At 45.6% G+C, this 13,343-nt stretch overlaps 1 protein-coding gene across 1 annotated transcript; it reads right to left on the bottom strand.

The window, feature by feature from the left end:
- Positions 1–283: 283 nt before the first annotated feature.
- On the bottom strand, positions 284–11,446 carry SARC_07619 (NEK/NEK6 protein kinase). The gene is made up of 8 exons (XM_014298431.1): positions 9,582–11,446; positions 8,482–8,629; positions 7,995–8,095; positions 7,252–7,370; positions 6,297–6,401; positions 5,604–5,705; positions 5,273–5,376; positions 284–4,801 (listed from the first exon to the last, which is right to left on the bottom strand). Exons 1-8 carry the CDS (start codon positions 10,946–10,948, stop codon positions 1,442–1,444), a joined length of 5,406 nt encoding a protein of 1,801 aa, XP_014153906.1. The 5' UTR covers positions 10,949–11,446; the 3' UTR covers positions 284–1,441.
- Positions 11,447–13,343: the final 1,897 nt, after the last annotated feature.

The raw sequence follows: 13,343 nt of genomic DNA, 5'->3' as shown, positions 1-13,343 counted from the left end.
CACACACACACACTACACACACACACACATACACACACACACACACAACATATATATATATATATATATAACAATGTAAAGTGCACACTATCGTAATTAATGCCACAATCTTCAGAAACAAAGTACATTCCTACATCATATGTACTTCCACATGTGCCCGGACATTGGGGAAGTGCATGTCCACTATTTTATTGTCGATTGTAATTTGTGTGTGAAAGCTTGTCGCCTAAATGAAATGAAATAGTGTGCGAGGTATGCAAAAGGATCGAATTTACATTAAATTCCAACTCGCGACTTTTATTCTGGCTTTATAATTCCTATCAATAAATAGAGACGATGTTTGTCTCTAAATTAATTGTTTACTAATAAGATTTGATATACATACTATGTACAAAATTGCACCACGATGCTTCATCTTCTCGCAATTACCTCTTATATTCTTCATTTCTTAATTAAAATTCATTTTGTTTGGTCACTCCTTATTTAAAATTAATATTACTTAGCCACTCCTTGGTTAATATTAATTTGATTGGTCAAAGATTCGCGTATTCTTTGCCATTTATCCTCACATTCTCCAGACCGTGACCGTGACTAGTGGATGAACGTGCTATTTGTTAATCTTTCACTCCATTTCACTTCCTTTCTCCCGTCTTCGATAAGCTGCAGCCTCGTTCACGTACGGCGTATATCACACTTGTACTTTGAGAGTATGGCTATGACTTCTATCTACCGCTTGCGAGCCCCATCAACCCGTACACTCACGCCAGAAAAGTAGCCAAATTGTGTATCACTGTCTACGCACTCGGGTATTCTTTGCGCTCCCTCCATCGTTTACCGGATGCCTATGTTATACTTGTGTATGCTTCATGTCGACTGTTTGTCGGATGTTTAAGTTATTGGGGGGATGAGTTAGAGCCTATGCTCCACCTTTCAGGAACATGGCATACGGCTATAATTGCGATGTCCCATACTCCGCTCTGCTGTTAAAATCACATCTTCCTTTTCACTACCTCTGTTCTTTGCCTCAGCTGCTTACAACTATCGTCTATCTCTGTTGTTTCACCACTCACTTGTCGTCCACGCCGGAACTTGCTTATATCCCACCATCACCTTATTCAAATATATACTCCTCTATGTACTGATTTACTTGGCAACAACGGCCCGCCCTATATATCAATACACCACTCTCCAGATGGCATCCGTAATCGGCAAAGGTGTTTGAGCTGAGGCCACCCTTAAACATTATGCGCCCTCAGTCAGGGTTTCAGGGTTTAGGATGTAGGATTTGGGAGACTCTAAAATAGGTCCACATGTGTCCATATATTCAATGGTATCGTTCCTAACCCCCATTAGCACCGCTCTGCCTTGCAAGAAGAGTGCGGCTTGTTCTCTGCCCTCACGTCACACGTGTTCGTTCGACCATACATCACCAAATCGACGTTCACGCCATATCGTCCCACAGAGCAGAATCTGTTACATAATTTACCCCGTCTGAATCATCCAGAAGATGGAAGTCTGTCACCAGATCCCCTTCTCCATCTAGATTGCGCTGGACCTGTTGAAACTGTTCCTTGAACGATGTCACCCCCCGGCCGAAGCCGTCCTCTCGGTTAAAGTCCACTTCACTCGCACCGCCCCCGTCACCCAAGTCCACATTCTCATACTGCGTAGAGCCTGCGCTATCGCTCGGAAGTTGCATACCAAGAGGGTACAGCGGTGAGCGCTGCTGGTTCAGTTGCGGTTGCCACTCTAACGATACATCATTCAGAGCCATCTCCGCTGTCATATTTGTGATAGTCGAGGACGACATAGTCCGGCCCGTCCTCTGACCGCGGAAAGTGGTTGGATTGTCCACACCTGACAGACTATTAATAGAACTGCTCTCCTCGACTCCTGATTGGTCCGTGGGCTCCACATTCTTTGATTCGTTATCCACTGCGATCGTAACCGCAGAATCCGTAGATGCTTGTGTGAGCGCTGTTAGTTGATTTGCATTCACATCTGCACCTGTGCCTTTATTCGTCTTCGCCCCACTTCCGGTTGTATCGCTGGTTAACACACCATACGCACTTGTGCCCAAGGACTGGTAGGTATACCCACACACGGAATCCGCATTCTGCTGGAGACCTTGTCTGGTCGCCCTGGTAACTCGCATGCCACCCGCGTGTGCTGGGGTAGACTCATGCGTGCGCGCAAGTGCAGACCCAACCGATCCCATACGTGTACGGACATTACCCTTCACCACGCCATATGCCATACCCCCAGACACACTAGAGCGGCGATGGGCCGACATGTCGATTGGCCAGGGTGAGGCCGTGCGTGGTGTCGGTGTATTCGCCCGCGATGGCTGTGCCACGTGGTATGGTGTTGAATCTCGCAGAGTTCCGGGATCCTCACTGTCAATGTACAACTGATCGCCCATGTCAAGGTTTACACCTAGGTCCAAACGGTCCCGATCCGAAAGAAAGGACAGAGCAGAGTCTGTGGCCGGTTCGTACACCAGTTCTGAGCTTAGTGCAAGCCCGAGCGTGGGCAAAAACAAAGCGCTGGGAGTGGATGTATTGGTTGGCTCCAGGGCCGGCATACTCTGCGTGTGAATGCTCGAGTACCCCTGTACGAGCGGTGACTTTGTGTGTGGTGTGGGTTTGGCTGCTAAAGTACGCGGCGACGATCCCAACTCGACATCGCACGACTGCTTTAGGGTCACAGGATCAGTTGCCGAATCAGTTGCTTTTAGACCGTCCAGCATGTCCTGGGCCATGCCCGCGTTCAGCTCACCCGTCGGGGGCAACTCCGGTACGTTGCCGCGGTCAAGCTTCATTATGAGGCCAAGATCCAAATCATCGAGTGCCATGTCGATTCCAAGGTTCAGATCTAAGCCCATTTCAAGCCCACCATTGTCGAATAAAAGACCCTGGTCAAGGATTCCTGCGCCATTAAATAGCAAATCTTGGTTTCGCGCGGCATTCCCCGATCCGGAGCTTTCAGCACCCGGACTTTCCATACCTAAAAGTAGGCTCCATTCCGAGACGCTCGACGAGGTTCGAAGACCCATGCTGCTTCCATCGGTAGCAAAGTAACTCGCACTCTCAGCAGAGGCACCTAAATTGGCACCGCTTGTATTGTTGATCTTATCGTCCACCCTGTGCTTCTTGTCACGGCCTAATTGCGCCTCGCCCCCACTCTGCGCGGGTGTCTGTGCGCGTACATGGGGGTTGTCGTCAACACCTGTGGGTGTACTAATAGTCCGCATCACCCCCATATCGCCCATTTTGCGCTTCGCCTTATTTGGTGTCCCGCTTCGCCCACTGCTATTTCTAGCCACGGCAGATGCCGATTTTCTTCTCGCAACACACCCACTCGATTTGACTTTCTGGAATGAGCTTTTTGTTGCTGTTGCTTTTGTGGTTGCCAAGCCCGAACTCAGTCCTCCGTGTGCATTCAAACCCGTTCCAGTAACCACACTTGCGTCGATGTCCATGCCTGTACTGGCATGGTTCTGTGCCCTAGAGGCGGTAGAAATAGCAGCCGCAGCCGGGGTACTAGGGTGGTCCACATGATTGGGCGCTGGAGTGGGAGTGTGTGCGCTCGCGGCACTAGTCGCATTCGACAGCGGAGAGCAACTGTTCATCGCACTCGTGTAGCTCTTAAGATGGCCTGTGGCATCCGGAACGTTGCTAGGATTGCGTGGGCTGTTGTGTGTGCTGTTAGTTTGTTTCAGATTCGGTATACCGGGTGCAGACGACACACGATACAGCGTCCGGTTGCCCCTCCGATGCCCAATACCTCCACTAACGTGCGGTTGCGGTTGCGAGGTCAACGCAGGGTACTCCGTTGCTATGGCCACTGGAGTCCTGCTGTGGAACCGCGAACCGGGCGGTGGCCCATATATCCCCAACCCCCCGGTCAAACCAGTGCTTGGAGCAGGGTATTGGGCGAGCACGCTCGGGACATACGACATACTACTGGACCGAGGATAGGTCTGAGACGGTGTGTGGTTGTGTGTATGTGTATGCGGGTGTCTGTGTGGGTGCATGGGGGCCTGGGTGTATTGGTGCGGTGTATGCGCACGCGGTCGCTCATGCCCACCCGTCTTCGCACCGAGCCTCCCCCCAGCCAACCCACTCTGTAAGTCGGCAGTACCCAAAGGATCGTTCCAAGTGAGGCTTGAGCTGCGCTTGTACTTGTAGGAGACACCGTGATGCACCCCGTTGATAGAGACGGCGTACGGAGAGTTTGTCTTCTTATTCGACGGGCTGTAATTGCTCGTGCTCGAGTTGCGGCGCACTCGGTGCATCGCTTTGGACCCGCTTTCCTCGTAAATAGTCGCGGACGTTGCCAAGGCAACCTCCCCGTCTGTCATGGTGCGCGTGCGGGTGTAACCCCTTGCCTGTGTGTGTGCGTGCGCATGTATATTCGCCTGAGCCTGGGCGTTTGCCTGGGCCTTTGCATACGCGTGTCCGTTCCGTTCAACATGTGTAGCAAACACAGACGCCGGTCTAATCCCCGGCAGGCCGCCATTCCCCTCTGCCCCCGCCATAGACCCTCTAACAGACCCATTACCTCCCCCATTCCCATATCCGTGTATAGTCCCGCTCCGGACTTCCATGCACGAGTGCGAGCGTGCAGGCACAGACCTTGCAGTGTGCGATGAGGTGCCTGTGCTCATATTCAGACGTTCGCGGTGGCTATCGAGTTGCAGGTGCACATCGTACATCTTCTGTGCTGATTCGCGCACGGTGGTTGCTAAGGGGCGTTTGGCATTGTCGGCCTGCATGCATTCGATCGCCACCGTTCGCAGCTGTGGGAGATGGAGTGCAAAGTACATGTGGAGAGACCAGATGAGACGATAGATGTCGATTGATTGAATTTAGTCAACAGATAGGTTATTGTAAATATACATATACGCAGCTAGACTTGTGAGGTGTCCATAGATGAATTATAGTAAAATTAGGATCGACGGATTGTCTGTATTACTACATAAGAGGAGCCGAATGAGTTGAAAGTACATACTCATGAATAAACCAAAACTAGACCGCCATTGTCATGCGGTAAGAGGAGCACGACAGGCTGCAACGAAATATAGCTGAACGGGGAGACACACACACCACGGGTCATCGTGCAGGAGAAATCAACCTCCACCCCTCCCCGGGGGGTCCCCATCGCAAATACCCATATTTCCTATATTTACACACACACACACGCACACACACACACATATATATATATCTATACACACATACATATATATATATGTATAATGTTTACATACGTGAGAGGTGTAGGATTGGCTAAGCGGAGGATACTCACAAGTTTTGATCCGCTCACAGAGCAGCACAAGACTCATCTTTTCAGCGTAGAACGGCGACTTCAGTGCTGTGCCGTGTGTAATAAAAGAAACATGCGATGAATATGGGCGCCCGAGCATACATAGCCCATCGGGCCAAGACAACACAGAGCGGATGTACGAAAAAAATAGGATGGATTGAGTGCTGGAGATTCAGCCGCTAACTGTGAAAGATAAGCTCAAAGCTAAAGACCAGAAGCAGAGACGAGACCACAAAGAACACACTTGGTCAATGGTAGTCTATGGATATACATACCCGCCATCTCGTACAGCAAACAGCCCAGAGACCAGATGTCGGAGGACAGGTCATAATCGGCCCCTTTAATCCGCTCAGGTGCCATGTAATAGGGGGTTCCCACTGCAGACGAAACAATGTCATAGTGCACATTGAGTACATTTTATTGAAGTACGATATAGGTGATGGTAGGGTCTGTGTGTGTACTGGATTACAACTTAGTAGGCGGCGAAGGTTTAGGGGGTTGGGGTATCGGTAGGGTTTCAAGGTTTGGTAGGGTTTGTTGCATAGTGTGAGAGATACACTCATACTTGCACCAGTGTCAAACCGCTGCGTGGCAACAAACGATACCATGTTCGTGGGGATGTGTATGCATACGTATCGAGCATTCACGATATTTGTACAACCTACCCCCCCCCCCTTTGTTCAGAGGATGCCTGAACTATAAACGTATATATGTGATTTCTACAAAAGCCTGATACTGAAAATAGACGTACGTGTCTGTGCGTCGTAGCGTGCTGGTGTAACTAAACTTAATAGTAAAGCCAAACTATCCGCTTCATGAGCTATCAGAACCGGCTTATACAACTCCATATACGACATTACGGAAACACAAACGTATTCGTGTGGACATGCATGCAATCCTATTTTACACTATAGACACTGTTCCGTATTACACAAGCACATCCTAGGCATCTCGCATAGATAACACACCCATGGACGATGCCAAGAAATCATCCTTCATGACCCGGCCCAGACCCAGGTCACCTAGCTTAACGTTCCCAGTCTTGGTGATAAAAACGTTGGCGGGCTTTACGTCTGTACAGTGAAGTGGAATGTAATGTGAGACGATACCGTTAGGGGATACGTTTAGACACCCACGACGATGCGAAAATTCGGCACTTTGGCGGCTGGCAATCGAGAACGAGGTAAATCATACAGAACACAATGTTTCTTTAAGGGTGATCCAGTATGTTGGTACCTTATTCGTATAGGCAGAGTTGAGGGCCGATACGAAATAGAGAATATGTATTTGCCTCTCACATCATACACGATTGAATATTTTTTTATCACTCCAGCCTACCACATATATGCATGCGGATATTAAATGTACGGACGTAAAAGATACTTGAGATAACTACGTGGTTAGCAACAGCAGAGACCACAGATGCATCCATCTATAGATATCAAATACATGTGCATAGCCTAATGACTATAGAATGCATACAAGTACATCTCGTATGTATATGCCTAACAAACGGAGGTATACATTTACATATACAGGTTCATAGTTCAACGACTACATAGAATGTATACAAGTATATATCATATGTATATGCCTGTAAAAACGGAGAGGTGTATATCTTTTCAGATCAAGCCGTCATGTATGCATGTAGGTTCAATCAAGTATAGTTCTTTTCCGCTATTCTTAAATAAGTGGTATCACATGTGCTATATACAGCACAGGTATTCTCAGCAACATACACATACATAATACATACATACATACCCTTTTGTATACATATATACCTATGTGGATCACAGAGTACACATACGTACCTCTGAATACACACATACAGATACACAGGTAAACGCATACAAGTACACGGGTAAACGCATACAGGTACACGGTAAACGCATACAGGTACACAGGTAAACGCATTCATACCTCTGTGGATAATCTTCTTGGAATGCATATATTCGATTCCCTTGCATATTTGCAGGAAGTACTTCCACAGAACGAGCTCGGGTATCGTCCGTTGAGTGGTTTTGAAGTGGTTGATCATTCTGTAGTAAAGTCAGCGAGAACGAAAAGTGTGAGTTTTACATTGGGGGGTTTAAACCAGACTGCACCGGTGTTTCTGAGCGCGTGTTTAATTTTGGGACCTAATGACGTGATACCAGCGACTATTTGAATACTACCCAATGAAAACAAAGATCGAGACTATAAGCATTCGGCAAGAGTCTGTTACGGTGAAGTCGGGATGGCACGGAATATCATCAGTTTCAATTTCAGATGGGATGCTCAGTGGGCCAATACTTTATATCATCAGGCGATGCTAATAGATGTACTATGAATAATAACGGCAAACAATGTACGCGCACAACAGTAAGGGGTTTAAACACCTCGACAGCTGAAACACATGTTCACTACACACGAATCCAAAAATAAAAAGTATATATCAAGATACTGACACATGGGGAGACAGATATAAGGACCTGCCAACGCACGGATAGCCTCCAATATTGATATCTGATAGGCAGACACCAACTGCAGGTCCATCCACTAGGCCAGCAGCTAAATATAGATCGAGGCCCAGACGCATGGGATATAAGGACAGCACGAAGAAACAGCCAACACACAGATAGTCTCTGATATGATATAGCTGGTACGCGGACATTAAACTATACCGTCGTAAATCGCCGGCTCCGGCGAACTCCAGAACGATGTACAGCGACATATCCACCATAAAGGTGCCGTAATAGCGGATGATGTGCTCGTGACTTAGGTCCTGTACCGCAGATGTAAAAGGCAGGTGTATACAGTATATCTCAGTATAATATAGCGTCTAAGGGGGAGTGAGGCAAGGTGGTTGGGCAGGAGGCACGGATTATACGAGATGACCAGATATAGCCGTAAAACTAGACATGTACGTAGTATAGGGCTATATATGTGACTAGAAATAGGTATATATATCAAATGCATACCGTACAGATAGTAAGTATACTGAGAATATATACACATACACATATGGTTGACTTTTCATGTATATATGAATTCGACACACGCACGCACGCGCGCACACACAACCATATAAATCAATATAATATAATATATAAAAACATACACACCATATACACATACCAGTGTATACCTCTGCGCAACATTTGTACGTACCCGTAGCAAAAAGATCTCCTTGATAACGTCTTGCCGGGTAGATATATCATCGACATCCTTCATACTAATCTTTTTGAGCGCAACAAGTTTCCCCGTGATTGTATTCGTTGCCTGGAACACTTCGCTGAACTGACCCGAACCCAGCCGTCTATAAATAAACCGAGATATTTGGAATGTGGCATTTCAGCATCAGAATCCATTTAACGTTCCGACTATATATTGCGTTGTCCCAAAACCTAAAAACACCGTTTTCTAGGTTGCGGGTGGTAGGGTCTCCTTCGGAAGGGTGCATTGCTTTCAAACCCAACACGTGTCCAGAAAAAGCGGTTATATCGCACCATGGTGTATATCCGAAACTCAAACGCAATGGAAGCAGTATCACGATAAAGCTGCTGATATTGCTCAGTTCTACACCGGCGGATTGCACTTTGGCACGTGGATTACAGCCGCCTGGATATGTTCGTATCCTAGGTACAGGGGATGTCAGGTCAATATCGGCCCCCGAGACAGAAGAGCATCAGAATATCCCGCAACGATCATAGTTTACGACTTTAAACTAAACATGGAATCAAGACATGAGTCGCGACCGTCGCCACTTCCAATCCAGTAGCGAACACACTGTGACAAACTTGAAAATGCAATCTAAAAAAAGGTTTCTCATAATAGGCAAAAACTCCAATAACAGATTTCTATACCTCCGTGCTGCATAGTGAACTATGAAAGCACTGACGTCTACACCTCCAGAATAGTGGCCAAGATTATATACCAATGTTAATTGATCAAATACACTCGAACGATACACACAAACATACGGAAGCTTCTTCTAATGACTCCGTAACACTGTCGACATACTCTGGGTTAAAAAGGATGCACGCAGGAGCGCAAACTATTGGATACACATCTTCTTGGAATACTGACATTTACTGCGCATAATGTACCATAGTATCCGCGCACATGGGAAGTTTCTAGTTCACGCACGCGCACATGGTCTTCATAAACTAGCGGGACTGCAACACACACAACAAGGTCCTCTATAGCCATAAATATCACTCCATACACCCACAATCAGTACTCGTAACAATCAACATAGAAGCACATACGCGTCCACGTGGAAGTTATCCACGCTCTCATATACGCCGCCCATCTGCAGTGCCGAAAGTTGTGTCTGCAACCCCTGTACTTCCTCACTCTCTCCAGGTTCAGCAGCCGTTACTTCGGGTGGGCCGGGCGCCTCAGCGTTGTCAAACCCTGTTTGTCCGATAAAGTCTGCGTCCCCCGCCTTCCTTTGTACCCACTCAGGAGAGCCGAAGCCGGGCAGACTGCCGATGGGGGTCTCCTCCGGTGTTTGCTGTGGTATGGCGCCCTGTGTATTTAATTGGCTGAACGGGCTGTGCATGTCGAGGTCTGGGGTGGTGCTGAGCATCGAATCCTGGATGCCTGTGACGGTGACATCGTCCTCTAAAGCAGGGTCCATCAAGGCCAGCTCGAGCGGAGAGTTCAGGAACGACGCCGATAGATTGAACATGAAATCCTCGCTCCACGTTAACTGTCCAGTACCAGAACTTGTATGTGTACCGAATCGTATCCCATCCTCACTATCTCCCCCAGTCGACGCCTCACTCCGCCTTGATACCATGTTTATATTGTCCACACTGCCGTATACATGGCCATTGGCATGACATGCCCCGGAGTTTGAGCGTGGTTTGTGCCAGTCTGTGTACCTGGGGTCTTCTTCTTCCCCTTCCTTCTGCACAGGAAACTCGGCAAGTGTAGCTAAGGGACCGGCCGCGATGCCTTCACTCACACTTACACTATTCAAACTGTGTGGGTGGGACACATTCCGTCTAATACGCGACCCAGACAATGAATCTGTAGAATGTCCGAACGGCCTCATCCTTTCGAGGTTGAGATTTATATTCAAATTTGCGCTGCTGTGTGCATCTGATTTCGGCTGTGCGCGTGCATATGGACCCGGCACTATATGTTGACCGCCCAAGGCAGTACAGGACTCTGTGCGATTGATTGTTTCTGAAGTCGATTCCCTCAACGAAATAGACCTGCTTGTAGCCACATCTTTACCCGTGCGCGTACTGATCTGTCGACTTATAGTGCCTGTAGTGCCGTGTCTGCTATCATACATATCAGCAACCCGCTGGGCGCGTGTGTTTATCATATTTATCTCCACTCCATTATTTTCACCAGGCGCTTGTTGTGCCATGTCTGCGTTAATATTAATTTGACTCGGCGCGCTATCCTTATTTCTATCTAATGTAGCATTCTGGGCGTTTTGTACACTCAATGCTTCCTCTGCATTGTATTGTGCATGTGAGTACACTTCATCTTGTGTGCTTAACCGGGTGTTTGCTTTTCCACTAGTGTATGTGACTGCATTTAACTTCAGCGAGAGTGGGCTCTGGCGTGTTGGCAATGGCTGTCTGTCGGATGTGCCCCTCTTCTGGCCTGACATGACACTCGCCAAGACTATATTTGCTATATATGAATATTTTTTGAACACTAACCTATAATTGGTGTTGGTTATTATTCGTTACGCTGTGTATTTGGTGTAGCGCGAGATGGTTTATATAAGCACTGCATATGTAGTAAATCGTGATCGTGCAGAAAAAGATCTCGGCGGAACCATAGGTTGATCCCAACAGAAGTATTCTCAAAGGCCTCCTCTATGCACAGCGTCTCCTTGCTAATGATTTATGTCATATGCAATGACTTTTGTCAGTTATCACGACCATCGTTATAGCTAAGAAGTGAATCTGTTAATATAGAGATATAGACACCTCTCCCGATTCCCAACCGCTGCTTTAGAGGGCTTTAGACACTTCCTCTTGCGATCGCCGGATTAATAGTCACACATAAAGTATATTTACATATACATACAATCTCGGTTATTTTGTGTTTACATACACAAATATTATAAAATAGCAAAGCAGAGGATCAGTATGGGGGGTCAAGAGACCTGATCTAGGGCTTTTTCTTCTTCACAATCGCATTTTATATACACATTTACATTTTTTTTTAAATAAATACCTCCGCAAAGTCTGCATAATCTAATATTTACTGTGGCATAGATTTCAAAATTCTATTCATGACAAAATAGCAAAATGCCCTAAACTTCGGAACCCAAATTTAGACTTTTGGACCGCTATATATAATTTAGAGTTCACAGTGACAGACTGACAGTGTGACAAGTGACAACCAGGGTCCCAGACTCAGAGTCCCAGACCCAGTATTTAGCACAACATGTCTTTTTTTATTAATTTTGGGAAATAGAGCCAAAGACAAAGTGTCCACCAGTGCCTTTTGTTTATATATTTCTATTGGTGCCATGTTTGTTTTTAAAAAAAGGAAAAAAAAGTCCTTTCCCGGCTTTCTGATGGAAAAAGCCTGTACATTGGCATTTTAGTTTTTTTTCTTTTTTCGCCTGGAATTCGTGTAAATATTGCAAATGTGGAAACCGAAATATGCCATATTCGTGTTTTATATTATTATTGTGTGTGATATTACAAATAGAATGATAATTTATAGAAGTCCCGGAACTCGGAGCCCAAAATCCCAATGTTTACTAGATGTCCAAAATAAAATAGCGTCTTCCCGGTATAATTTGATTTGGACATCTAGAAGTCCGTTCGGCTATTGTCTAAAAAATATCGTGTGCACATGTGACGAAGCCCTACGATTTGTCCTCAGGTCTCACTCCTCAGTGTCCTATGACTCCTTCGTGCACACTTTTAATTTTTTTAATTTAATACACACGCTCTCTCGCCGGTGTGTGTGTGGGAACTGTGGTGTGGAGGGTGGACAATGAGGTCACTATTATTATTCTTTCTATAAAAAAAAGACAAACTCTTTGGTATCAAACTGTACAATTTCCAAATAAAAACATAATCAGGATCTTTTTGATATTCAAAATTTCCAAATAAAAACATAATCAGTGGTCTTTTTGGATCGCCCCCCCCCGCCAAAAGTCATTTTATTGCAATAAAATATAAAAATTGCTAGAAAACCTATATTTTGGTTTTTTTTTCTTACAAATATTTTTATCAGGACGCCTCTGAACGAGAGACCATGCGACCAATTAAACCGACTGTAATTTGGCGGTGGAAATTGGACAAATAGGATTCCCTTATTTCAACGGCACAGATAATTCTATAAATAGAATATAGTACTAGACATGTAGTCTTTTATAAAAATAATATTTATCGATAATCAATGTTTTAAAAATAGATTGCATGTATTGAAGCGTCATCGGATGTCATGAAATACCAGGGTTTGTGTGAATCGCTAGGGTTTCATTTTCAACGAAACACTCGAAACTCCAAACAGTGCTTATGTCTGTATTTTAAGTATATACCTGTACGCACTCGCATTTACGCGTAAGTAGCATTGGTATACTGTATAGTGTTACAATATGGATAGAAAATTTTAATGCATTATGAGAGAATATTTTCCAATTAATTTTAGAAGTCAAGAACTGTACATATACTATAATCATATACGTCGATATGGATACTCAACAACATGATCGCCGGTAGGTGAAACGTTCGTGCCTGTGTAGTAGGGCTGTTGCTCGAGGTTGTTCCAAAAAACGAATAAACCACACTTTACACCATACTTGCTAGCTCTTGCATATCCTGGAGTTATTGCGTGATTGAGTGCTTGTGTAAAATTAAACAAGTGGCATGAAATACATGTGTGCACGTGTACATACTTTGGTCTCATTTGAAATAGACCTGTACATAAAAGTACATCTATATAAAATGTACAAAGAATTCAAAACTGTAAGTCAGTATGAAGTAACTATATACATACACAAACACACACACACGCACACACACACACACACACAT

This window comes from Sphaeroforma arctica, assembly GCF_001186125.1.
Source record: "Sphaeroforma arctica JP610 unplaced genomic scaffold supercont1.614, whole genome shotgun sequence".
NCBI classification, from domain to species: domain Eukaryota; class Ichthyosporea; order Ichthyophonida; genus Sphaeroforma; species Sphaeroforma arctica.
The sequence above is the reverse complement of the archived record's forward strand: the minus strand, read 5'-3'. Positions and strand labels throughout refer to the sequence as shown.